The sequence below is a fragment of the Phyllosticta capitalensis genome, assembly GCF_038381095.1.
Source record: "Phyllosticta capitalensis strain CBS 128856 chromosome Unknown BKA78scaffold_9, whole genome shotgun sequence".
NCBI lineage: Eukaryota > Fungi > Ascomycota > Dothideomycetes > Botryosphaeriales > Phyllostictaceae > Phyllosticta > Phyllosticta capitalensis.
In genome coordinates this window covers 1,065,292-1,087,236 of record NW_027117447.1, presented here as the reverse complement: position 1 = coordinate 1,087,236, position 21,945 = coordinate 1,065,292, and the positions used below count along the sequence as shown (strand labels likewise).

At 55.6% G+C, this 21,945-nt stretch overlaps 9 protein-coding genes across 9 annotated transcripts; 4 read left to right on the top strand and 5 right to left on the bottom strand.

Annotated features, from left to right (window-relative positions):
- Nucleotides 1–370: 370 nt before the first annotated feature.
- On the top strand, nt 371–1,584 carry BKA78DRAFT_322000 (CWC16 protein). The gene has a single exon (XM_066889082.1). The coding sequence runs from the start codon at nt 546–548 to the stop codon at nt 1,344–1,346; it is 801 nt and encodes a 266-aa protein (XP_066741255.1). The 5' UTR covers nt 371–545; the 3' UTR covers nt 1,347–1,584.
- Nucleotides 1,585–1,996: 412 nt separating this feature from the next.
- Nucleotides 1,997–3,394, top strand: BKA78DRAFT_187767 (uncharacterized protein). Its single transcript, XM_066883524.1, has 2 exons — nt 1,997–2,305; nt 2,839–3,394. Exons 1-2 carry the CDS (start codon nt 2,078–2,080, stop codon nt 3,304–3,306), a joined length of 696 nt encoding a protein of 231 aa, XP_066741254.1. The 5' UTR covers nt 1,997–2,077; the 3' UTR covers nt 3,307–3,394.
- An 88-nt stretch (nt 3,395–3,482) lies between these two features.
- BKA78DRAFT_333006 (periodic tryptophan protein 2) lies at nt 3,483–6,355 on the bottom strand (the record flags this gene model as incomplete). Its single annotated transcript, XM_066890034.1, has 5 exons — nt 3,483–5,280; nt 5,328–5,575; nt 5,628–6,123; nt 6,173–6,285; nt 6,338–6,355. The coding sequence occupies 5 exons, from the start codon at nt 6,353–6,355 to the stop codon at nt 3,483–3,485; spliced, it is 2,673 nt and encodes an 890-aa protein (XP_066741253.1).
- Nucleotides 6,356–6,795: 440 nt separating this feature from the next.
- Nucleotides 6,796–8,188, top strand: BKA78DRAFT_355501 (cdc12 like protein; the record flags this gene model as incomplete). The annotated part of the gene is made up of 6 exons (XM_066891909.1): nt 6,796–6,831; nt 6,882–6,895; nt 6,947–6,989; nt 7,042–7,204; nt 7,252–7,562; nt 7,613–8,188. The coding sequence occupies 6 exons, from the start codon at nt 6,796–6,798 to the stop codon at nt 8,186–8,188; spliced, it is 1,143 nt and encodes a 380-aa protein (XP_066741252.1).
- Nucleotides 8,189–8,493: 305 nt separating this feature from the next.
- On the top strand, nt 8,494–10,267 carry BKA78DRAFT_187675 (WD40-repeat-containing domain protein). Its single transcript, XM_066883523.1, has 6 exons — nt 8,494–8,850; nt 8,922–8,965; nt 9,039–9,300; nt 9,384–9,578; nt 9,669–9,793; nt 9,869–10,267. Exons 1-6 carry the CDS (start codon nt 8,799–8,801, stop codon nt 10,145–10,147), a joined length of 957 nt encoding a protein of 318 aa, XP_066741251.1. The 5' UTR covers nt 8,494–8,798; the 3' UTR covers nt 10,148–10,267.
- Nucleotides 10,268–11,105: 838 nt separating this feature from the next.
- BKA78DRAFT_187671 (uncharacterized protein) lies at nt 11,106–12,189 on the bottom strand. Its single transcript, XM_066883522.1, has 3 exons — nt 11,939–12,189; nt 11,646–11,879; nt 11,106–11,594 (listed from the first exon to the last, which is right to left on the bottom strand). The coding sequence occupies exons 1-3, from the start codon at nt 12,020–12,022 to the stop codon at nt 11,247–11,249; spliced, it is 666 nt and encodes a 221-aa protein (XP_066741250.1). The 5' UTR covers nt 12,023–12,189; the 3' UTR covers nt 11,106–11,246.
- A 993-nt stretch (nt 12,190–13,182) lies between these two features.
- Nucleotides 13,183–14,862, bottom strand: BKA78DRAFT_255151 (ACT domain-containing protein; the record flags this gene model as incomplete). Its single annotated transcript, XM_066884970.1, has 3 exons — nt 13,183–14,104; nt 14,167–14,540; nt 14,830–14,862. 3 exons carry the CDS (start codon nt 14,860–14,862, stop codon nt 13,183–13,185), a joined length of 1,329 nt encoding a protein of 442 aa, XP_066741249.1.
- A 1,813-nt stretch (nt 14,863–16,675) lies between these two features.
- On the bottom strand, nt 16,676–19,063 carry BKA78DRAFT_255817 (cellobiose dehydrogenase; the record flags this gene model as incomplete). Its single annotated transcript, XM_066885031.1, has 1 exon — nt 16,676–19,063. The coding sequence occupies one exon, from the start codon at nt 19,061–19,063 to the stop codon at nt 16,676–16,678; it is 2,388 nt and encodes a 795-aa protein (XP_066741248.1).
- A 1,752-nt stretch (nt 19,064–20,815) lies between these two features.
- Nucleotides 20,816–21,942, bottom strand: BKA78DRAFT_382159 (uncharacterized protein; the record flags this gene model as incomplete). Its single annotated transcript, XM_066893027.1, has 3 exons — nt 20,816–21,400; nt 21,457–21,780; nt 21,841–21,942. The coding sequence occupies 3 exons, from the start codon at nt 21,940–21,942 to the stop codon at nt 21,200–21,202; spliced, it is 627 nt and encodes a 208-aa protein (XP_066741247.1). The 3' UTR covers nt 20,816–21,199.
- Between the last annotated feature and the right edge of the window lie 3 nt (nt 21,943–21,945).

Here is a 21,945-nt window from a genome sequence, read left to right as displayed (position 1 = left end):
GGGGGAAGACCGAATGGGCCATGAAGAGGTCGTTGATGGCTCCAATGTTTGGTGTTTTGGGTGACATCCCGGTCCGCGACTGCCCTGTGCGCCAGCATCCTGGAACACGCCATCAACTCATCCCAACAGCTGGAAATGCTCGAGGCTCAAGGATAAATGAGTACTCGATGATTCAGAACTAAGATGGAGAAAACAGTGACAGCACTACCAGCAGGACGGATTTGATCAGAAGCTACTTTTGGAATGCAAATGACAGAGGTACCTTGGCGGCGGCCGGGGATCTTTGTGCCTGAGGCAACAAGATCAAGGCCGAACATGAGCCGCAGCTGCTGACAAAGTTGCCCGTGAGACATCGCCGCCTTCCCTCCGCTCCACTTCCTTCCAACACCTACTCACCTGGGCTCACAACTCTCGATTCTGCGCCTGTGCGTAGCTATTCACCACTACCACCTCCAGTCCCTCCAGGCTCGCCGCACCAAGACTCTTCAAATCGCCACCGCCCGAACAGCAAGCACTCATAACCCGAACCACACACCACCGCCGCCATGTCTGAGCGCAAGGTCTTGACCAAATACTACCCTCCCGACTTCGACCCCTCCAAGATCACTCGGACTCGCAAGCCCAAGGATGCCGGCCCCAAATCCCAGACAGTCCGTCTCATGGCACCCTTCTCTATGAAGTGCTTGTCCTGCGGAGAGTTCATCTACAAGGGAAGAAAGTTCAACGCGCGCAAGGAGACCACCGACGAGAAATACTACGCCATCCAAATCTTCCGCTTCTACATCCGTTGCACAAGATGCTCATCAACAATCACCTTCAAGACGGACCCCAAACACATGGACTACGAGTGCGAGCGCGGCGCAAATCGAAACTTTGAACCATGGCGCGAGGCCAAGCTGGCGGAAGAGACCGAAGAGGAACGTCTTGACAGACTGGAGCGTGAAGAGGCCGAGCGGGACGCCATGGCGGAACTAGAAACGAAGACTCTCGACGCAAAGACCGAGATGGCCATTGCAGATGCCTTGGACGAAATCAGGACAAGAAACGCCAGGATCGAGAGAGGTGAATTTTCAGCAGAAGCAAAGGTGGCCCCAGATCCCCAGGAAGAAGAGCGGAGGAGGCAGGATGAAGAAGATGCAGAGGCGGCAAGAAAGGCCTTTGAAACTTCCACGGGCGAAAAGGTGCGAAGACTGGATGATGAGGCGTTTGCCGAAAGTTCAAAGCCAGCCGATGATGATGCGGCTGCAGCCATGCCGCCTCCGCCTCCAACTTTCAAGAGGAACGTGAAGAAGAAGAAGGATCTGAGCTCGGCGCTGGGAATCAAGAAGAAACCATCTTTGGTTTGAATGGTGGCATCAGGACAGTGGTTTTTTGAATTTCGTTTTAAAGCATGGCGTTCCAGAGGACATGAGTCGATGACGAGAGACTATCATATTGGGATTACGACAAGCGAATATGCAGAAGCAGTGAAACTATGACTGCTCCCTGTGACTACGGAAAGATCTTGGCGAAAATTAGTATGAGGTGCTCAAGGTGCTTGAATGCTCCCTAGCTGCGTGCAATTTGACTTGATATTTTCTATTACCGGCGGCTCTTGGCTGCTTTCTGTGTCACGGCTCTTGCTACCTAACCTCGGACCTCTATTCCCGACGACTGAAAATACTCCCCCTTAGTATTTTTTGACTGAACCCTCTGAACACCAGGCCTCTAAATCCTCAATGGGCATCCCCAAGGCTCAAGATGCGAAGCGACCATGACCCCTGTCACACAGCCGAGTCCCGTTACATCATTTGCATGGAGCTACCCCGTTGATCAGGCGACAACATCGCCAGACGACAACGACGACATTGTTGAACCATTTCCGTATTCTTTCTGCTTCGGAAAAAGGTCAACGGTTATTTCTTATTGTGTTTGATTGCGCAACGCAATTTTATCCCTGCGTCACTGCGATTGCACCTGCAAGACCTCGTGGGTGTGGGCCCGCACCAGAGGGACATCAACTTGAGGCTTTGGCACTCAAGCCTCCCTCCGTTACCTGCGTATAAAGACTCGGAACAAAACGCAGGCAAGCGGCACCATGGCCGCGGCAGACGAGGGGCGCAGACACGAAAGCCAACTACTCCTCGACAGCGAGGCGGGCCTTAACGCGACGAGCTTCCGCGGGTCATTGGAACAGGAAGGAGGGGAAGCATGGCGAGCGCGTTATGATGTCCCGGACGAGCAGGTGCGACGGTGCTGGCGGCTGGGGACTTGCGGGTCTTGCTTGAGCGAGGGAGGTGGGAGCACGTGTGGGTGGTGTCCATTGGTAAGTTGCGAATCTGCTTCTTAGGTTTTGTCTCGACGCGCACACGGTGGGTTGCAAAAGAAATGGCAGCTCCAAGGCGTGTGCTCGAATGCTCCCTTTAGCTATCATTTCACAAGCTCAATCGTCCAAGTCTTTTGGGAGTAAGGTTTTGATCACTCCCTATATACACGTATCTTGATTCTCAACTCGCCAAACGAAGAGGTCCTAGAATACAACTACAAGGAGCATTCAAGCACCCCAACCCCGAAGTTGCCATTTCTTTTGCAACCCTCTGTGCGCGTGCTTTAAACAGCTGTTTTGAGTTTTATCATTGGGTTTTTTTTGAGTCTGAGATGAAGAGTCACGGTATTCCATCCAATGTCTTCCAATCTCTCTACCAAAGTTTTGTTTTCTTCTGGCTTCGGTGCTGTGCACACCATATCTTTTGCAGCAAATGCTGGACTGGCCCTTTTCTTCCTTTTTCATTCGTCGTTCACACTTCGCAGCCTTCCCCCACTCTCCTTAAATCGTCAACCGCATCTGACACATTGCAGTCATCAACATGCATCCCCTTGCCCCCATCGCACTCCCTCCCCCTGATCCTCCTCCCCCTCGCGCACCCCAACATCTGCAGCCAGCCCTCCGAGCGCTTTGAGCTACGCACCAAGTCCTTCGGCCGCGACAGCTGCAATGTGTCGACGCTGATGGTGCTAACCGCCGTCGTGGCCGCGCTGTGCGGCGTCGCGGCCGTGTTTTTGGCGTGGGCCATCTGGCGCGTTGGCAGCGGAGCGTGGAGGGGCTGGCGGGAGGCGAGCGCGAGGGATGGCACCGAGCTGGTGGTCGGCGAGCGCGGCGAGAGGACGTGGCAGCCTTGGGAGAGGAGCGGTGGCAAGGGTTGGAGAGGCTTCGCCGGGACGTGGTGGTGGTGGTTGAAGAGGGGAGAGGTGGAGGGACGAGTCGAGCGTGAGAATGAGGAGGCGGATGCAGAGAGGAGGGCGTTGTTGGGTAGGCAAGAGCGATGAGCCGTGTGAATATTTCGAGAGTATGGAGTCTTTTCGCATTGTTTAATTTTCAAAAGTCCTGACACAAGTAGGACGCGTGGGAACAAGGAGCATTCAAGCCTCAATGAAGACCAGGCCTCTTGAATCCTTTCAGTCGTCATGATGTCCAAATATTGCATTGTGCTTTTGTCTATCCTCTAGTCCAAACCCTGCCACTCCTCACTACCATCCGAACCCTCGCCACCTTCACTTTCCACGCCACTCATCTCGTCTCCTTCGACAAGCCTCAGCACGTCGTCATCGTCGTTCTCCTGTTTCGCGCCCACCGGCTGCGCCAACAGATAGTCAATGGCGTACACGTTGTCGTCGACCAGCCGCGACACCTCCCTCTGCACCTTCGCGACAGCCTTTTGCACAGCGCGCAATTCGGGCGCAAAGTCACCCTGTCGCTCTTTGAGCACGCGGCCATGTTTAGTCAATAACGCCTCGATCCACCGGAGGTTGAACTCGAGATGCGGCGACTCATCCGCCTGCGCAGCAACAAAGCGCAGCAGGCGACCGAGGTAGACCTGGGGAAGGTCCTTGACGACAAGGGGAATGTCCTCGACTGGCGTGCCGTAGTAGACGCGCGCAATCAGGCCACGCTCGTTGAGACGGAAGGCCATGGCTAGCGAACGCAGGTAGTGGCCCTCCTTAAGCGCTTGCATGGTAGTGTCAGGCGTGACCGTCACGTCCAGGTCAAAAGGATCGAACTGGAGCGTGTTGTCCAGAGAATAGATGAGCAAGCCTTCTGTGCTTGCTGCGCAGAATGAACGGCCTGTGGGAGAGAAGGCGACGGCGGGAACACGGACTTCTGGTCTGGTGCTCCGCACACTCATGTCGCCGCCACGCTGTGCACCGGGAAGTATGCGGTCGCCTGCAAGACGGTCTTCGAGATCGGACGCTTCACCCGTCTCGTCAATCAGACCACGCGGGCCGCCTTCGCCCAGCAGCTTGCTGTTGAGGAATTCTTGGGTACCGTCCAGGGAAAGGTTGACGCTGACGGTGTACTTCTTGAGAAGAACTCCCGACACGACGTCGTACAAACAGATGTACTTGCTGTTGCCGCCTGCAAGCACGCAAGTTCCGTCCGCACTGTACGCGACAGTCTGAAAGGCCTTGGTTCCGGCGGCGTTGGCAGCTGTCCGTCTATCAGTGATTTTGCGTCCACCAGACACATCACGTCGGCCATCGACGCCGCCAACTTGTGTCGCGTCCGACACTGAATAAAAAGATAGGGCTCCGTCGAGGGTGGAAACGGCAATTTGTTTCGAATCTGGCCGGAATGCGAGGTCGAGGACATCCGACTGCAGTTGGATAGGCTCACTTGTTTGAGTCCTTGCAAAGATGTCCCAAATTCGCACGGTGTGGTCCCAGCTACCGCTTACCACGTTGCCTCCATTGGGAGCAAATGCGAGACTGGATACCGGGGCTTCATGGCCCGACAGAGTGTCAAGCAACTGTCCGGTCTGGACAGACCAGACGTGGATATCGGGTTCATCGCGCGAGCCTGCGCAAATGACTTCTCCACTTGGGTCGACAGCAATGGAGGAGAAGGCGAGGCGCCTTGGGGCTGTGAAAGTGCGGAAATTTCGGTACCGAATCAGATCCCATGCTCTTACTGAACCATCAAGCGATGCGGTGAACAGAACGTTGCCCCTTTTTGCAAATTCGCAGGCCGTTACGCCGCTGGTGTGTTCGGTAAAAGTGACGATACAAAAACCCGAGGCAGTATCCCACACTTTGATCTTTCCGTCGTCCGCGCAGGTTATGATCCTCTGGCCGTCTGGAGAGTAGACGATCGAGTTCATCGAATCAAAGTGGCCCTGCTGCTTGAGGATGTATGATTCGGATTGCCACTCCCAGACTAGGAGTTGACCGAGCTTCGACGCGCCAAATGCCAACCACTCTCCAGTTTTGTTAATCGTGACGTAGTCAATGTCGTTTTGAGAAATGCTACTTTGATTAGCAGTGTATGATGCGGCTGGAATCTTTCTACCCACCTCAGGGTCTGGATGGTGGAGAATTCCGGCAGTTCGTAAATTCCAAAGATGCCGTTTGAAAACCCGACGACCAGGAGATTCGACTCCGCGTGGAACGCTGCGCATGTTACCGTCGCATTGTTCTGCATGAAGAAATGCTTCTCGGCAATCCTCCACCGCTCGGTGCCTTCTGCTTCCTCTTCATCAACATCATTCCTTGGCAGGTACTCCCAACGAAAAAGCGCGCCGTCTTTGCTCACGGTGTACATCTGCGTTCGCGTCAGCCTCATGCCACCACCGACCTCCAACCAGCAGTCCTACCGTCTCTTGATTTTTTGAAAACCATGCGCCCATCACAGCCTGCCGATGCCCTGCCAGCGTTGTTGGAACAAACCCATCCTCGGGATCCAAGCTCCATATTCTCGCCGTCAGGTCTTTGGATGCGGTCAGGAAGAATCTCGAATCAGATGACCATTCTATGCTGTGTACAAGGTCGTAGTGGCCAGTATATACGCGATGTCTCACAAACGGGGCGAATTCGAGCTCGCCATCGTTGCCCGAGTCCGGGGTCGAGGGAGCGTGCCAGACTTCGACCTGTCTGCCAATGGCTGCGGCGAATTGGCGGCCAGAGGGCGCAAAAACGAGGGATGATACTGGCGATTTGAAGGAAAAGTGATAGAGGGCTATGCGCCGGGGCACGTTGGAGAGAATTGCGCGGCCATCCTCGTCAACTGTGAGCAAGAGATTGCCCTGTGGATTTAATGCGATGCGATGGATATTTCGGCGGTGGGCGAAGGGAAGGGTAAAGGATTTATTGCTTCAGACTGTCAGCCGGAGAAGCGTGCGCAGAATGCGGGAAGAGGTACTTGACGAGGTCGAATAGAGTGACGCGGTTGCCGACTGGCGACAGCAGACAGGTGCCGTCGGGGGTGAAGAGAAGGTTTCCTCTGCTGTATACGGTGCCCAGCAGGTTGGAGAACTGGAGGATGGTGAGCAGGGGAGCCGTCGCATTTGTTTTGAGGCATGCGCACCTTGAAATCGGTCTTCATGGTGTGGTGTGGAATTAATTGTGGATGGTGAACTTTTTCCCAGAGCACGGCAGCCGCGGGCAGCGGGCGGCGTCCTGGCTGGGCTTGGCGCTGGTCGTCGGGTGGCTTGGGCGCAGGAGGACCCTGCTCATTGCTAGCGTGGACGCGGCGCGGCTTCCCCCAGTCGCTCGCACCCACTGCTCTCGCCGAAGGGGGAACTTCATCTTAGGGGCTGCTGCTGCTACATCCCGACCACCTCCTCCGTCTCGCACGCCCAACCCACCCTCCTCCGCACGCGCTTCTCCAACTTCTTCCGCTCGCTCAATCCATCTCGTCTTCTGTCCACTTCGCCTACGCCGCGTCCAGTCGCTCGTGAGTTCCGCAGCTCAGGGGCTCCCGACGTCTTTCGCTCATCTTCCCCAGCCATCCACTCTAGCCCATCGCGCCTCAGACCCTTCCAAATGTCCGAATCCGCGTCCCCGATTGGCATTGCCAATGTGAGTATCCTCCTGGATGATATGCGCCGCCATTGCTGACATGTTGATAGCTTCCCAACCAACGGTATTTGACACCACACCATCTCGTCGCGAGTTGACCCTGACCCATTCACAGTCACAAGATCGTCGCTAAGCGTGGTGCCGCTTTCACTGTTATGGTGAGATTACACGAAAAGGGCCATTGGTGTTTCTGGCGTTGACTCTCAACAGGTCGCTGGCGAGTCTGGTTGCGGAAAGACGACCTTCATCAACACCCTCTTTTCGACCACCATCAAGAACTACGCCGACCACAAGCGCCGCCATGCCAAGCAGATCGACAAGACGGTCGAGATTGAAATCACCAAGGCTGAATTGGAGGAGAAGTTCTTCAAGGGTCAGTCCGGCGATACCCATCTGTCGACTCTAACTCACGCCGTCTAGTCCGCCTGACCGTTATCGACACTCCTGGCTTTGGAGACTACGTGAACAACCGCGACTCGTGGCAGCCCATCATCGAGTTCCTCGACGACCAGCACGAGTCCTACATGCTGCAGGAGCAGCAGCCCAAGCGCACGGACAAGATTGATCTTCGCGTCCATGCCTGCTTGTACTTTATTCGTCCTACTGGACATACCCTGAAGCCTCTCGACATTGAGGTCATGAAGCGCCTTTCCTCGCGCGTCAACCTTATTCCTGTCGTTGCCAAGGCTGACACGTTGAGCCCCATGGACCTGGCCAAGTTCAAGCAAAGGGTTTGTTTACTGTTCGTTTTCGGGAATGCCATCCATTGACACGTCGGCAGATTCGCAACGTCATCGAGGCCCAAGGAATCAAGATTTACCAGCCCCCGCTTGAGGAGGACGACGAGGCCGGTCTCCAGCACGCCCGCAGCCTCATTGCTGCCATGCCCTTCTCCGTCATTGGTTCCGAGAAGGATGTTCAGACGAACGACGGCCGCACGGTCAAGGGTCGCCAGTACGCCTGGGGTGTTGCCGAGGTTGAAAACGAGGAGCACTGCGACTTCAAGAAGCTTCGCGCCATTTTGATCCGCACCCACATGCTCGACCTCATCCACACCACCGAGGAAACGCACTACGAGGCCTACAGGGCACAACAGATGGAGACTCGGAAGTTTGGCGAAGCCCGGCCAAGGAAGCTGGACAACCCCAAGTTCAAGGAAGAGGAAGAGGCGCTCCGCAAGCGCTTCACTGAGCAGGTCAAGGTTGAGGAGCAGCGTTTCCGCCAGTGGGAGCAGAAGCTCATTGCTGAGCGCGACCGTCTCAACAAGGACCTGGAACAGAGCCACGCCGTCATCAAGCAGCTCGAATCCGAGGTCGAGCAGCTGCAAGGCAGCATCACCCGCTCTGGTCGTCGTTAAACCATTTCACCAGCATCGGTTTTTCCCTTTCTTCTGATACCTCTCGTTTTCAGGTCTTTTTCTTAAGTTTGTAATTCCAATCAGCAAGCCTCAGACCTGGAATGGCTGCCGGCTTTGGGTTGCGACTGTGGGCGCTTTTCCCTTCTCATTTTGTTCTTGTTGCAGCCGCGGTTGGAGTGGGGTCGATTGCTTTCTAGGAGCGATTTGCTGGTGCGTAGGAGCATAAAATCTGGAGAGGCATCAGTTAATACGATAACTTCACCTGGGCTGTAGATTAATCAAGCTTGAACTGCTCAATCGATTTATTCGCAGCAGAATGGCAGCCGCTGATGCTTGGTGATGAAGATGCGGTCCTAGATTTTTGATTTCAGCTCAAAAGGGACGCTCGCTATTGTTTTCTTCTCGCAATGTTAATCAATTCATTGAGAGATTCAATTGAGGCTCACATTATTGATCGATATTCTGCGGCAGTCTCAAGACTTTCTTCCAGTTCAATGACTCGCGTCGGGAGGCGTCGGCGATAAGATAGTGCAACCATCAGCTTGATAGCGCCGCAGTCGACTACAATTCAATCATCAACTTTCAACTCCAGTCTCCAACGCGACATGCCATGACGGCGCCGTTCCCGACCCAGCAGATTGCGAGGCTCTCAGGTCATAATGGTAATTCTCACCCGATATGTAATACAATTTCGTATAAATAATCGGAAGCAGTAGTTATGACATTCTCACAGGCCCAGTCCACGCCTTGACCTACAGCGCCGGTCTTGGGCAATACGTACGTGCGCCTTCGCCCTCCTCTTCCCTCTTCAGTCGATCCGCACTTCTCACGCAGTACCCACTTGCCGTAGATTCTCACGGGCTCCTCTGATCGCTCGATTCGCCTCTTCAACGCGACCAAAGCGTCGCTCGTCCAGTCATACACGGGCCATGGCTACGAAGTGCTCGACATCTCAGTAACGGAGGACAATGCGCGCTTCGCCAGCTGCGGCGGCGACAAGACCGTCTTCGTCTGGGACGTGGCAACGGCCAAGACGGTGCGCCGGTTGGCGGGGCATGTAGGCAGGGTCAATGGCGTCGCGTGGGGCGCAGCGGGGGACGTTGTTGTCAGCGGTACGTCCAGTCATTGATGTCGCCATTCCACCTCTAATGGTTGGGTCGAGATTGAGGCTGACTTGGTTATGGTGTGCTTCTAGGCAGCTTCGACGCTACGGTCAAGCTGTGGGACCTCAAGTCGCAGAGCACGAAACCCCTCATGTCGCTCGAGGAGGCGCGCGATAGCGTGTCGTGCGTCGCTGTAGTCGAGCATCAGGTCTTTGCCGGGAGCGTTGATGGGCGCATCCGCACGTACGACATTCGCATGGGAATGGTGTATGAGGACGTCGTTGGGCGTGAGTAGTATCCTCCAACTGTTTTCACTTTCATCTTGCGTGCCAGAGAGAATCCGTCACATACTGGGGGAAGCTAACTAGCATTCGTAGACCCAATCACTTCGCTGACGCCCACCAAACTTGCCGACTCGGTCCTCGTCAGCTCGCTCGACTCGACTCTTCGACTCATGGACCTGGCAAACGGCAAGCTGCTGCAAGCTTTCAAATCTCCCTCCGTACGTCCTCCTCTTCTCCCTCTGTCCCTTCTTTCTCTCCCCCACATCCCAAATCCAACTAACACACCCTCACAGTACACAAACACCGCCTACCGCATCCGCTCCACCCTCGCCAACAAGGACGCCACCGCGCTCTCTGGCAGCGAAGACGGCACCGTCGTTGCCTGGGACGTGGTCAGCGGCGAGGTGATCCACACGTTGCAGCAACAGCAGCAAGACCCGAACCCGCCGCAAGGAGCGGGCACCCCCAAGAAAAACGTCGTCAGCGCCGTCGCGTGGTGTCCCGGTCGCCGCAAGGAGTTTGCCAGCGCGGGCGGCAATGACGAGGTTGTGCTTTGGGGCGTTCCGGAGTAGTAAATGTTTGCACTGCGTGGGTGGGTGTTGTTGAGGGGTGAAGTTGAGGTTCATGGCAGACAGCAAGACATGATTAGAAATGTCAACCAGAAACGCTGACGAAGGCGTTGTCTGCATCATGCCTTTACAATTTCGGTTTCTCGTCTCCGTGGAGAGGCGGATTGACGGCGCTAACCGCTCAATTGCGGGCATGTGTTGCCAGTCCAACAGACAAATGCACAGCGTGTCGTAAAAGAGACGTCAACTCTGCGGCAGTGCAGAAGTGCTTGAATACTCCCAACATAGACACACAAATATCACCTGCTGATTTTGGGCACACGAGGTCAAATCGTCAAACGACTCTCTTCTAAAAAACATGACTACAGGGAGCAGCAGTCGAGCACCCCGTCCCGGGATTCGACCTTTTCTATTGCGACTCATGGTGAGTGCGTGGCAACCACGAGTAGCCATCTATTCTTGAACACTACTTCTGTACGCCTTGTATGCCTATTAAGCAGAACCAAGGGGTAATCAGTAAATGAAGTAGATGCACCACCTCTATTTCTATTCAACTATATCCATCCAGCCATACTCCTGCGTAGTTCCAAGTAAATACTGCCTTGTCAAATGCGCTTCCAGGGAGCATTCAGCTATACGTGCATTGCTCTACAAACCTAACCACCAAGTCAAAGCGCGTGAGCGCGTGAGCGCTGGGAGCATTCAAACAACATACCTATGCACACGCGCGTGGGGTCTTTCAGTCATGCATGCACGCCGCGCAAGCCTAGGGAGGTATCGAGTACATGCAGGAAAGTCAAATTTTGCGCGTAAATGCTAGGGTATCGCGGAGATGTTGTGGCATGTGTAAGTAGATTGCCGTTTTTCAACTTTTGCTCATTGACCAGCCATTGTATGGTAGACGTGACCACCCGGTAAGTATCCATCGCATCAAAGGCTCCCAACACCAATTATTTCTGTGGGCTTCAACCTTCCCTTTAAACACCCTCAAATGCCCATATCTAGCAAGCTCAACCTATGCAACCATCCATGGAACCAAAATCCCAAATGTAAATAGCAAGAGAGATAGCAAACAAGAAGAGAAGATCCCCCAAAATCTGGCTCAAAACATGATCCTGGAGCCCTGACCCGCAAGGCTGTGGCCGCGGCCGTGCTTGACCTCAAAGTCGCGCTGGTCAGCCTGGTTGCCCGCGAGGTCGAACGCATTCTTGCGCTGAGCTGTGCAGCTGCTGCAGACACAGACGGCGTCCGGGGCGATGTCGTCGGCGACTTGCGCCTGCTCGACGAATTGGCGAGGCTTGGTCCTCTCGTATGTTCCAAATAGGCAGACTTCCATGCCAATGTTGTTGCTCTTGGTCCTTAGGGCCTTCGTCTCTTTGGTGCTGGCTGGTTGCAAGGGAGAAGTGGCGATGGTCTGCTTCTGGCTCATGTCGTCGTTGGCGGAGGCTGTCTGTGGAAGAGTCAGCGGAGGAGAGGGCAGTGTGAAGCAAACTTCACCTACGTCTTCAGCGGCAACGACGGGCGTCGCAGTGCCCTGGAACCTGGCGAGGCGCTTGGCGATGGTCACATCTCGTTCCATCTTCACCTCGTCCTGAGGAGTGTCCTGAGCCGCGTTCGCGAATCGACGACGTCGATTTCTGGTTTTGACGCCGCCTTGGGTGACGGTCTCGCCATCCGCAGAGTTCGTCAGCTCGCCGTCGCTCGGGACATAGTCGCTCTCTTCGTCCTCGTCGACCTGGTTGATTTAGAGATTGCTTAGCAAAAGAATTCTCCACTGTGTGCGCCGTCGCTCACTTCGGTCTTGCGCTTCTGAGTCGTCTTGGCCCTCTTGCTGCGACGACCGGTTTCCTCGGGACTGGCTTCCCTCTTTGTAGCCATGGCTCAATCAAAGCGAAGTGCGAGATAGAGGTTGATAGCAGAGAAAGAATTGTAGAAGTTGAAGAAGAGTAAAGTGAAGAAGGTGAGCGAGTTGAAGAATCATGGAGATTAAAGAGCAGAGACGACAAGCTCTTATACCCACTCGCCGTGCGCTGGATACCCATCGTACTTTCCCTTCTAGGATGGCAGCTGCCACATCGAAGCCATGAGTTGCCCATATAGCAGGAGCTACCAGCGAAAGAGTGCAGACGGGGAAGGAGCAATGGACAAGTCTCTCGCCCACCCACCGACAGGACGAGGATATCTTGAAGTTCTTTCGGGGGCATAGGGAGCATTCAGATGCACGAAGAGTTGCTTATGGTGTCGGTACCTGGAGTGATCGTGCTCGCGGAGAAATGCCAACTTCGCGAATCGGGGCAACCGATTTTGACCTTGGAACGTCGCCTACACACGAAGTAGAATAGAAGTACGGGACTGTCAGGTAGGCAAAGGGGGCGTGGGCGTAATCTCAAGGAAAAGACCATTCGCCCGTGTCCACTTCCTAGCTCAGCTGAGTGCGAGACTAGACGCGCGCATGCGCGCCACACGTATGTTTACGATTGACACTAGATACCAGACACATGAAGACGAAGACATCTTGACCATGCATGCATCGAACCATGCCATCCACAGGCACTCCAGCAAGCAATGATGATGAGCCCTTTTCTCACGTCACCGGGGGTATCTTCTTGCCTGCCCGCCTGTCTGACCTGTACCTTTAAACCGACCCCTTTTTATCGTTTTCCCGAGCCAACCGAAAGAAAGAGGGAAATAGTATAGAAGCAAAAGTGAAAGAAAAGGAAGAAGCAGCTTCTACAGGAAATAGAAAGGAATAATAATGGAGGGCAGCCACAGTGTGTGTGTTTTTGTGTGGTGTTTCTCTTTGCTTTTGTTCGATCAATCGCCTCCCGTTCAGCCAGTCCGTCGAACTCAGGATGAAGGAATTGAACGCCAGTCCGCCGTTTCCAAGGTGGTGTCCAACGTGAGGTTCCGGGTCCAGGAAGGGGAGGTTCAAAACGAGTAATAGGAGTCGAAAGATGGGGAGGAAATATGCTCGAATCCAACCTCGCACCACAGGCGAGCCAACGGAAATTCCAAAATCAGAAACCCTCGATAATGGCTCAAATGAATCCATTTCCCGGCGGATCTTCGCCGCTGCAGCCGCCGCCCCTCAACGCCTCCATGGCCCGCCCCAATTCTGCCTCGGCGACCATGACGGTACCTGCGCGCGCAGTGCTCAAGTAGCTCATCTCGACCGCATCGGGCAAGAGGTCGCCGCCGTCGGCCAGGCCACCGAATCCGGCACCGTTGGCCGCCCAGGCGGATGCGCCCCCACAGCGCAGCGACGAGGAAGACGAGGTTGTGCCGCCAACGAGACGGCCGGCCACGCCGCACACGATGCCCGTGCTCTCGAGGGGCAGGTCGCGCAGGTCGAGCGTGATGGGGACGAGGACGTCCTCCTTGGAGCCGAGCAACACCGCCGGCGCAAAGTTGTGCAGCAGCCGCTTCTCTAGCAGCACTGACGCTGGCTCCGTGTCAGTCAACGTCAGCGACAGGAAAGTTGGGTGTGGTGCCGTGATCAGGCTCTTGACCAGGCCCAGGTGCAGCAGGTCCTCGGGGCGTGGAGTCGCCGTGGAAGATGATGCGCCGCCGTTTTGGTGCCCGTTGGACGATATGAAGAGCGATCCGCTCAGGGGCCGTGTCGTCGTTGATGCGGTGCTCGTGTCCTTGCTGCCGGCGCACTGGACCAGCCGGATCGATGGGTCGACGGCGAAGACGATGTTGCGCCGCTTGAGCAGCGCAAAGGTGCGTGTTTCGAGCTCGTTGATGCTTGTCGGTGGCGGCGTCCCAGGCGTGGACGGTAGGTCAAACGACGACGCCGAAGAGCGGTTGTGCGAGGTTGCGGCCGTGGGGTTGACGTAGGACGACGTCGTGTGCTCAAAGGCAAAGCCGCGGTCTTCGAGCGCCTTGACGACCTGCTCGCGTGCCCGCAGCGGTACCAGAATGTAGTCCGAAAAGTAGGTTGTGATGAAAAAGATGGAGCTGGAACGCTGGTTAGAGCAGGGGTTCTCGAGTAGGCCAGGGGGTTGGTTGGGTTGACTCACATGCCAGCCATTGCGAGCGGGCTCGTCAATTCTAGTACACGCTGGCCGGCATCGAGGCCTTCGCCATCCACTTGCATCACAATGTAGTCTTCGTGCGTGATTGACACTTGATCCCGATTTTCCGGGTCTAAATGGTCCCGTACAGAGGTAAAGAGATCCTCGGCCAGTTCGCGGGAGCACGCAATGGAGCATTCGACGGGCGTGATGGAGATGTTGGTAAAGGGGTGCTCGTACGCCCATGATTTTCTTGGGCGTGCAGAACCATTGCTCCCGGCGCTGCTGGGCCTGCTGGCGGGAAGCAGCAGGCGCAGGATTGGCTGCAAGAAATTAGAGTAGAGGTGCAGCGGGATGTGAATCAGGGCGAGCTGAGTATCCTGCCACAGCAGCACCATGTCAGCAGCGGGTAAGATGTTGTAGCAGGCAGCAGAAGAAAAGAAGCAAAAGGACAACAACGGCTGGTGGTGTAGCTGAACACAGGCACGACGTGAGCACCGCGGATTATATAAGAGGGCGCGCAGCTTTTACGCGACGCCACACGGCGAATGATAGCGGTATCAATGCAAGGCAAGTGCCCCATTACGGCGCACAAGACAAGGTGGACTGGGCTGGCTGGGACAAGAAGGAAAATGGACATGTATCCATAAAAAGCGGGAACCCACTCACAAGGAATTGGATGTGCGCGCTCAGAAGCGTCATGGACGTCTCCATGGTTCGTGGGCTCGACGAGAAGACCCCACAGCCGAGGGCCACTCACCCGATAAGACGGGTCCAGAAGAGCAGTTGGGACGAGCACACGACGAGATAAAGGGCGGGTTGCGATGGATCTCGCCACGGGCGATTGATGAGATGTAGGTTTTGCAGGGCTTGCCCGAATTGGACAGGGCAGAAGTGCGGCGACTGGATTGAGCTACGTGCAGGCAGTCTGGTTCCTGAAGAAGGCGTCGCCAAAAGCAAGGCTGAGTGAGAGTGCGCCGATGACTTTTTCCTCGTCTGACTCTTAATTTTAATTTTTTTTTCCTGGGAGCAATGCGGCTCAGCGGTTGACGTGCTCTTGTCCGACGGGCCAGTGGGAAGTGTCGTTCTTGAAGTTCATACCCTCAGCAGCCCGATTGGGAAGGATTCGAGGCTGGAGGGCCTCGAGGGAGCAGGCTGGGTCGCACGGTGGTGAGACTTTTGTGTTGAGATGGAGGACGACGTGGGAATAAAGGAAAGGGCAAGGCGCGCCGTGGGGTCAATGGTGCTGCCGAAGAAGATGAGAGAGGTAGGATGACGTCCAGGGCGCGAGGCTTAAGGAGGCAGGAAAGGCAGCTCAAACAGGAACTTTTGTGGTCTTGTTGGAGGACTCGAGGTGGTGGGTTCCCCGCTCTCTGCTTGCTCTCATCTGCCGTGTACCTGAGCAGCCGAGACTAAGCGCAGCAGAGGGGCAGCCGATTGCGGCCAGTGCAGGGGCACAAGGGGGAGAAAGAGGGGAGAGGCTTATCAGCGGCGGACACGGCGGCTGGGCTCTTTTGTCGACATGGAAAAAATATTGCGGTCGTCGTGCTCCGCTTCGAGAGAGGTGAGGACTCAAGACCATCCTGTCGCCTCATTGGTTGCATTATTGCACCTCCCCTCTCTCTCCGCTCCTCATCACCTCCTCCTCCTCCCTCCCTGCGTGGGGGTCATCGTGACCACCTCAGCCCGCTTCATCTCGCCGCCCCAGCCGCGCCATACATTTGCGCCGCCACCTCCTCCTCCACCACCACCTCTTCCTCATCCAACACCGAATCCTTACTGACGCCCTCTCGCGTGGAATCGCTTCACATCCCGCCAAGCTGCTGACCACCGCTATAATCGCTCACACAATCAATTGGACCTCCTTGTACCGGGAAACCCGAGGCCCTGTTGTCGCATCGTCCACCTCACTTGAAACTCTACCGCTGCTCCTGCATATCGACTCTGCTATAGATCCGGCAACCTGCAGCTGTTTACCCACGGCACTCTCTCAATTCTTTCACAGAAACAAGGGTTGGAAACGTGCCGTACCGGCCGTTACTGCAGGGCGCGGCCCGAACAGTCCGACTTGCTGCATCTAGAACGAGTCAAGACGGCACACGTCTAGTCGCCTTCAATCGTTCGGTTTTCATGCCGTCGCGACAACCACCTCACATGCACCTTCGCCCTGCCTGGCACATCGCTTGAGCATGTCGACACAGCTGAGGTGACATCAGCCAAGGAACCAACGCCGGGTAGGCAGCAATCACCCAAAGTGGCGAGACGCGCTTCTGTCTGCTGTCCAGAAATCAAGGCGAAAAAGCAAGGGCACAAGGACGTCTCACGAGAGTGACACGCAACGGCTTTCATCTACTCATCATTCCAGATATTTACACATTTCTCGGTGCTCAATGCTACAAAAACGGAAACTCCAGTAATCCTTGGCCTCTCCAGAACAATGGCAGTCCATCCCAATCAAGGTCAGCTGGATACCGCCTGGATGTGGATCAAGTTTGCATGGACCGCCCCTCTAACTCTAAGCCTTGCTCGACGCGGCCTGCAACAGCTTCTCTGCCGCCTTCTCCGCCACTGCAACGATCAAAGCACTTGGATTTGTGCTGCCAATATTGGGAAAGATGGACGCGTCCACAACGTACAAGTTATCCGTCCCGTACACCTTGGTGTTGGTGTCGACGACCGACGAGCCATTCTCCAGACCCGAATCAGTGCCCATCTTGGCCGTTCCCACCCAATGGTTGGAGGTGCGCTTCGATGACGTGACTGCGGCACTGTTGACAAAGGCCTCAGCCGTGGTGTTGGCGGCCGGCGAGATCCACGTGATGCCTGGGTCCTTTTTCAATGCTGCCAACATGTTCTTGACACCTTGAACGACGGCCGCCTTATCCTCGTCTGTGCGCAGCCATGGCTTGGTGCTGACAGTCATGCTCAGCCCGCTGTCGATAGTGAGGACGCCTCGCGACGTTGTGCCGCGACCCAGATTCTGCGAAATGGTAAACGCATGCTCGGTTGAGCCCTCAATGTGCGTCGTCCACTGGATTTGGCGAGCAATGCCGTCGGAGCCCGTAATCTCATCCCACGCAATGGGTCCAATGTTTGGGGATGCCTGAGCCAGCATGCCAGTCCGCCCATTGAGATACGAGGACTTGTCGGCCGCGACTGGAGAATCCCAGCACCCATCCCATTTGTACTGGGTGACGTTCTTGTGGGAAAAGACCATGTTCGTGTTCACGTGGTCATTGAGGTTCTGTCCAACCGGAAGCTCGATCCACTGGTCCTGGCTGATCATCGTGGCGCCGTCGGTCTCGCTGCCGTTGACAACCTTGAGCTGCGCCTCGGGCCCGATGCCGCTTCGGAATAGAATCTTGGGGGTCCCAAAGGTGCCTGCAGACAGAATTACGCGGCCCGAGCTGGGCGTGACATTGATGGTGCCGCACAAGCCGCCAGAGCCGTTCGATTCGACCTCCACACCGGTCACGCGTCCGCCCTTCCGGACCACGCGCCGCACCGATGTGTTCAACACCATCTTAAAGTTTTTACGCGAATTGGCGCTCACCAGGTACGTGGCCATGGGCCCGCCCCGCTCTCCGTGAGAAAACGCATACGGAGTGAGGGAAAAGCTGTGGTTCTTGTTATTCGGAACATCATTGGCCACAACCTGCTTCCATCCTGCGGCTGCGAGAGCTCCCTGGACGACTTGGAAACCTTGTTGCTGGTAGAGCTTGCCGTCCATCGAAGTGGTGTAAGAGCTCGGGATTCTGTCAAAGACGCGCTCGACGGCCGCCGACATATCCGCCGCCTTCCATCCCGTGGGGAAGTTAGTATCCCAGTCGGCATCAGGAGCCTTCCACCAGAGCGCCGAGTTGATGGCCGTTCCGCCGCCCAAGATGCATCCGGCCATTTGATCAAAGTCGGTACAGGCAATGTTGGCCGAGTCACTCCAGATGGCGTTGATGAGACCGGGCACGTCGAAGCGGGTGAGGTTTGTTCCAGACAGCCACTCTGGACGCCAGTTGTCGAAGGGATCTGAGCCGTTGCTCACCCAGCGTCCAGAGGATGGTGGACCTCGCTCGACCAGGAGCACGCTCTTACCCGCCTCGGACAGCTTGTCGGCGAGCGGGATACCTGCGGCGCCGGCGCCCACGACAATGTAGTCGTAGGTGGTATTGGGAGCATTCGTCGCCGAACACGCAGATGTGGCGGTCGCCGAGACCGTCTGACTCTGGGTTGCGGTTGCGGTGGGCGCGACCGTCGCCTTGGATACCCAGTTGGTGTAATCAGCGTTCCTGGCGCTTGCGACGGGAAGACCAAACTGGCCCATGCCATTGCTGTGCTGCTCAATGGTGCCGCTTTCACTGGAGACGGGCGACGGATTGTCGACGCTCTGCGCCCAACCAATGACTTCACTTTCGCCCGTCGGTGGCTGCGAGCCCGCGCTGCCGTCCTGATCCCAAAACCAGCACCACTGGCAGCGGTAGATCAGTTCAAAGTTGGTGTCGTTGACCGTGTGCGAAATGGGGCTGAGCGTGGCATTTCCAGTGTACGCCTTGGGCGTCGTGTAGCCCGTCGCATACCGGAACGACGTGCGGACGCTTTCATCGTCGGCCCACGCAAGCAGCAACAGCGACGAGGTCATGCCGCCTGCGTGGCTCACTCCGCTCCATCCAGCCTTCTTGATCCGCGAACCGACGATTCGTCCGATGTACTCGTCGTTATTGCCCGCATTGGCCTTGTCGGGCAGCGCGAATCCAAATTCAAAGCCACCGGCCGTGTTGGACGTCGCGATGCTGATTTGCCAGAACTTGATGCCTGTCGTCTCGTCTGTGTAGGCATAGCCTTCTGTGGCAGCAGAGACGAGCGGTGCGGCGAAAGAAAGAACAGAGGTGAGGACCGTGGTGAGCTTCATGGTTGACAAAGCGACAGGTTTCCAATTGGTGAAGTGAAAGAAGGTAAGATGGCGACCCGGCGCCTGCGATTTGGTGAAAAGGAGCGACGATTTGAATGAAGGTGAAGTTTGAAGAGAAAGAGAGACTGCTGCCAACGTCCAACGAAGAACAGCTCGAAAGAGATGAGTACCTCAGAACGAAGACGATGAGAAGAAGAGAAGGGAGACAATCACAGGAACAAAAGGATACAAAACTGCTTTTGTGGTCTCGACGGTCTAGGGCCCGACTCAACTCAGGCCCTCTCCTCGTCTCGTCCGGACCGTGAGCCCGTCGCTTACAACCTCTTCCTGCAACTGCCCAGAATCGCCTCTCCACAAGGCGCGCGCAACCGACCGTCTCCCTATGCACACACGCACCCTCTCACAGCAGCAGAAATACCAGGCCCGACCACGAACCCTACCGATACCATTCGCAGTAGGCAGTCAGCCCCGTAAAGGCCTCCACTATCCGTCCGCCAACGGGTCCGCGCACGTCATCTAATAAACAAGCTTAAATTTCTCCCCAGGATGGATCGCTCCGAGACAACTTTTTTCCAATCAAATCACTTCGATTACAATGCCAGGTGGTCCTTCCGTCGTTTTGGACTTCTGGTTTCCACCGCTCACAGCGTCCGTCTCGCGTCGCACAAGCGCGCCTTTCTCTTGGCAAGGCCCTCGACTCCTCGCCGCCGCAGGGGGCGCCGCCGAAGTGTCAGGTTGATGCGGTTGTTCCTGGGCGCGCCCCACAAAAAACCAAACGTGCCGTGTGAGGATGCAAAGGGCGCGGTGGGAAGGGCCGCTGGCGAGGTGGTCGGCGTGGTTGCTTTTGGTCGCGTGGCCGATGCGCGCGATGCGATGTGTTGTGCGCGTGGTCAGTCGGTCCCTGACTGGTTGCCACCACGTTGACGGGTCGCTAGGTTCGCGCGTGTATGTGGGTAGGAAGTTGAAACGTAGGTAGGGGAGAGCGGTCGAGAGAGAGATCGATGTCGCGCCGTTGAGATCAAGCGATCTTATAGGAGAACCTCCTTAAAGTAAGAACAGAGACCTGCAGAGCGCGCAGCGCCATCTCGAGACCAAGAGCAAGAGGGAGATCCCTCCCCTTCCCCAGGGCGCATCAATGCGGATGAAATGGCGGTTCGAGCTATATGCATACGCGCAGTAGCCGCCTGCCACTTGGTCGCTGGTGCATCTCGGGGGTTAAAAGGAAGGGAGGTGTCTCTCACTTCACTTCACTTGCCTCGCTTGCTCACCGCTCCCTTCTTGCTCGCTTGGATAGACGTTTGGCTACATAGGTAGATGTAGATGTATGCATGTATAACTGGTACTTGACTGGGAAGCGGCGTCTTAGGCGCATGCATGCACGCATGCACAGTCGACCTGGACAAGCAGTAGCGCACCGTGCACGCGCGGTCGCCGGGTCTTGCTCAACAGCTTCCTTCTTGCTTTGCCCTCTTTTGCCTTCTCAAGTTACAAGGAGGAATAGGATGATGGGGTTATAGGGAGCATTCGTTGCTCGTAGGAAAGACTTTAAGAAAGCGAGAGGGAGAGGGTTTGCAGTAGATGGTTTTGTAGAAGAGAGGCTCAACCTCACTTTCAAGGAAAGGAGGTGAGGGTAAGGCATAGCAGTTCTGTTTTCTATCCTCCCCCCAGCACCTCCCGCACGAAGACTCTACTGCTCCACCATTATTTCATAGTGTAGGACATCGATGTTATCGATTCATATATTCTTTTATCGAGGCACATCAAGAGATAGTAGTAGGCAATAAAAAAAAAAAAAAAAAGATCAAGAGAAAGATATCAAGCAAAGAAAATATCACCATCACGGCATCACCCGTCCCCTGCAAGTTTTCCGCCATGCTAGCAAAGTCGACAGCCCTGTAAAATTCATGCCCTCCGATCAACTCATCCCTTAGCTATGGATCCAGATCAAACCTCCGCCCTTCCCTAAGAACCTGATTTTCTCCTTTGAGAGACCTGATCCGCCTCCGGTAAAAAGCAAAGTCTATAGATGGTCCATTGTTGAATAGGTAGGTCTCCGTCCCTCCGCGCAGTAAAAGAAAGGTGGGGGAAACCGGTCATGCAAATTTTGAAGAAGGAGATGTTGAGAAGTACTCGCCCTCAGAGTCGGCTGCCGTGATGGTTCGCCTGTCGCTTCTGCTCCCATTTTCGCCTCCGATGGTCCTTGCACTGATCGCAGCGGCAGATAATTGTTGACTCTATATGCTTCTCTTCCTCAGAAGAGAGCTGGGAGTTCTTCGGCAGGGGGGCTTTTTTGCGCTTGTTCTGGGTGCCCTGGTTGACTTGTTTTGTGGCGTCCGGCTGGGAGAGAAGAGAGTCAGCAAAGGAGAGGAAAGGCAGGGACGAGATTCACTCACAGCGACGGCAACGGTGACAGCAACGATAGCGGTGTTGGCATTGGAAGCGTTGCCGGCATCCTGCTGCGCTGCACGGCGTCTGGTCACGATTTCATCTCGCTGGATCTCTGTCTCATCCTCTGTGTCTTCCGGAGAAGGGGCTCTTGCCCGGCGACGGCGGCGGCTGCTTCCCTTGTGGGAGCGCTTCCCCAACCTGCTCTTTTTGGCCCTTTTCCTAGGCGCAGAGTCCGTGAGGTCCGCATCTTCAATGAGCTTGAGGTCATGGTCGTCATTATCCTCATCATCGCTGCTCGGGGTGAACTCGCTTGGCTCTTTTTCTTTGACCTACAGAATTCACTAATAGTTAGTAGAGATTTTGCAAGAGAAGGCTTAAGAATAGCTCACCTCCATCTCTCCAGCATCTCTGCGTCTCCCTTTGCCCTGCTTGCGCTGCTGTCGGGCAACCCAATCAGGGCTAGCTTTGCGGTTCTTGAGAATGGAAAGCATGTC

What these genes read in the sequence shown, in the direction of transcription:
- BKA78DRAFT_322000 (XM_066889082.1), top strand. Translation starts at nt 546, where the DNA reads ATGTCTGAGCGCAAGGTCTTGACCAAATACTACCCTCCCGACTTCGAC.
- BKA78DRAFT_187767 (XM_066883524.1), top strand. Translation starts at nt 2,078, where the DNA reads ATGGCCGCGGCAGACGAGGGGCGCAGACACGAAAGCCAACTACTCCTC. An exon ending in CGTGTGGGTGGTGTCCATTG is followed by an intron (nt 2,306 to 2,838) that starts GTAAGTTGCGAA and finishes GACACATTGCAG; the next exon opens with TCATCAACATGCATCCCCTT.
- BKA78DRAFT_187675 (XM_066883523.1), top strand. Translation starts at nt 8,799, where the DNA reads ATGACGGCGCCGTTCCCGACCCAGCAGATTGCGAGGCTCTCAGGTCAT. An exon ending in GCGCCGGTCTTGGGCAATAC is followed by an intron (nt 8,966 to 9,038) that starts GTACGTGCGCCT and finishes CACTTGCCGTAG; the next exon opens with ATTCTCACGGGCTCCTCTGA. An exon ending in GGGGGACGTTGTTGTCAGCG is followed by an intron (nt 9,301 to 9,383) that starts GTACGTCCAGTC and finishes GTGTGCTTCTAG; the next exon opens with GCAGCTTCGACGCTACGGTC.
- BKA78DRAFT_187671 (XM_066883522.1), bottom strand. Translation starts at nt 12,022, where the DNA reads ATGGCTACAAAGAGGGAAGCCAGTCCCGAGGAAACCGGTCGTCGCAGC. An exon ending in CTCAGAAGCGCAAGACCGAA is followed by an intron (nt 11,880 to 11,938) that starts GTGAGCGACGGC and finishes TAAATCAACCAG; the next exon opens with GTCGACGAGGACGAAGAGAG. An exon ending in CCGTCGTTGCCGCTGAAGAC is followed by an intron (nt 11,595 to 11,645) that starts GTAGGTGAAGTT and finishes ACTCTTCCACAG; the next exon opens with ACAGCCTCCGCCAACGACGA.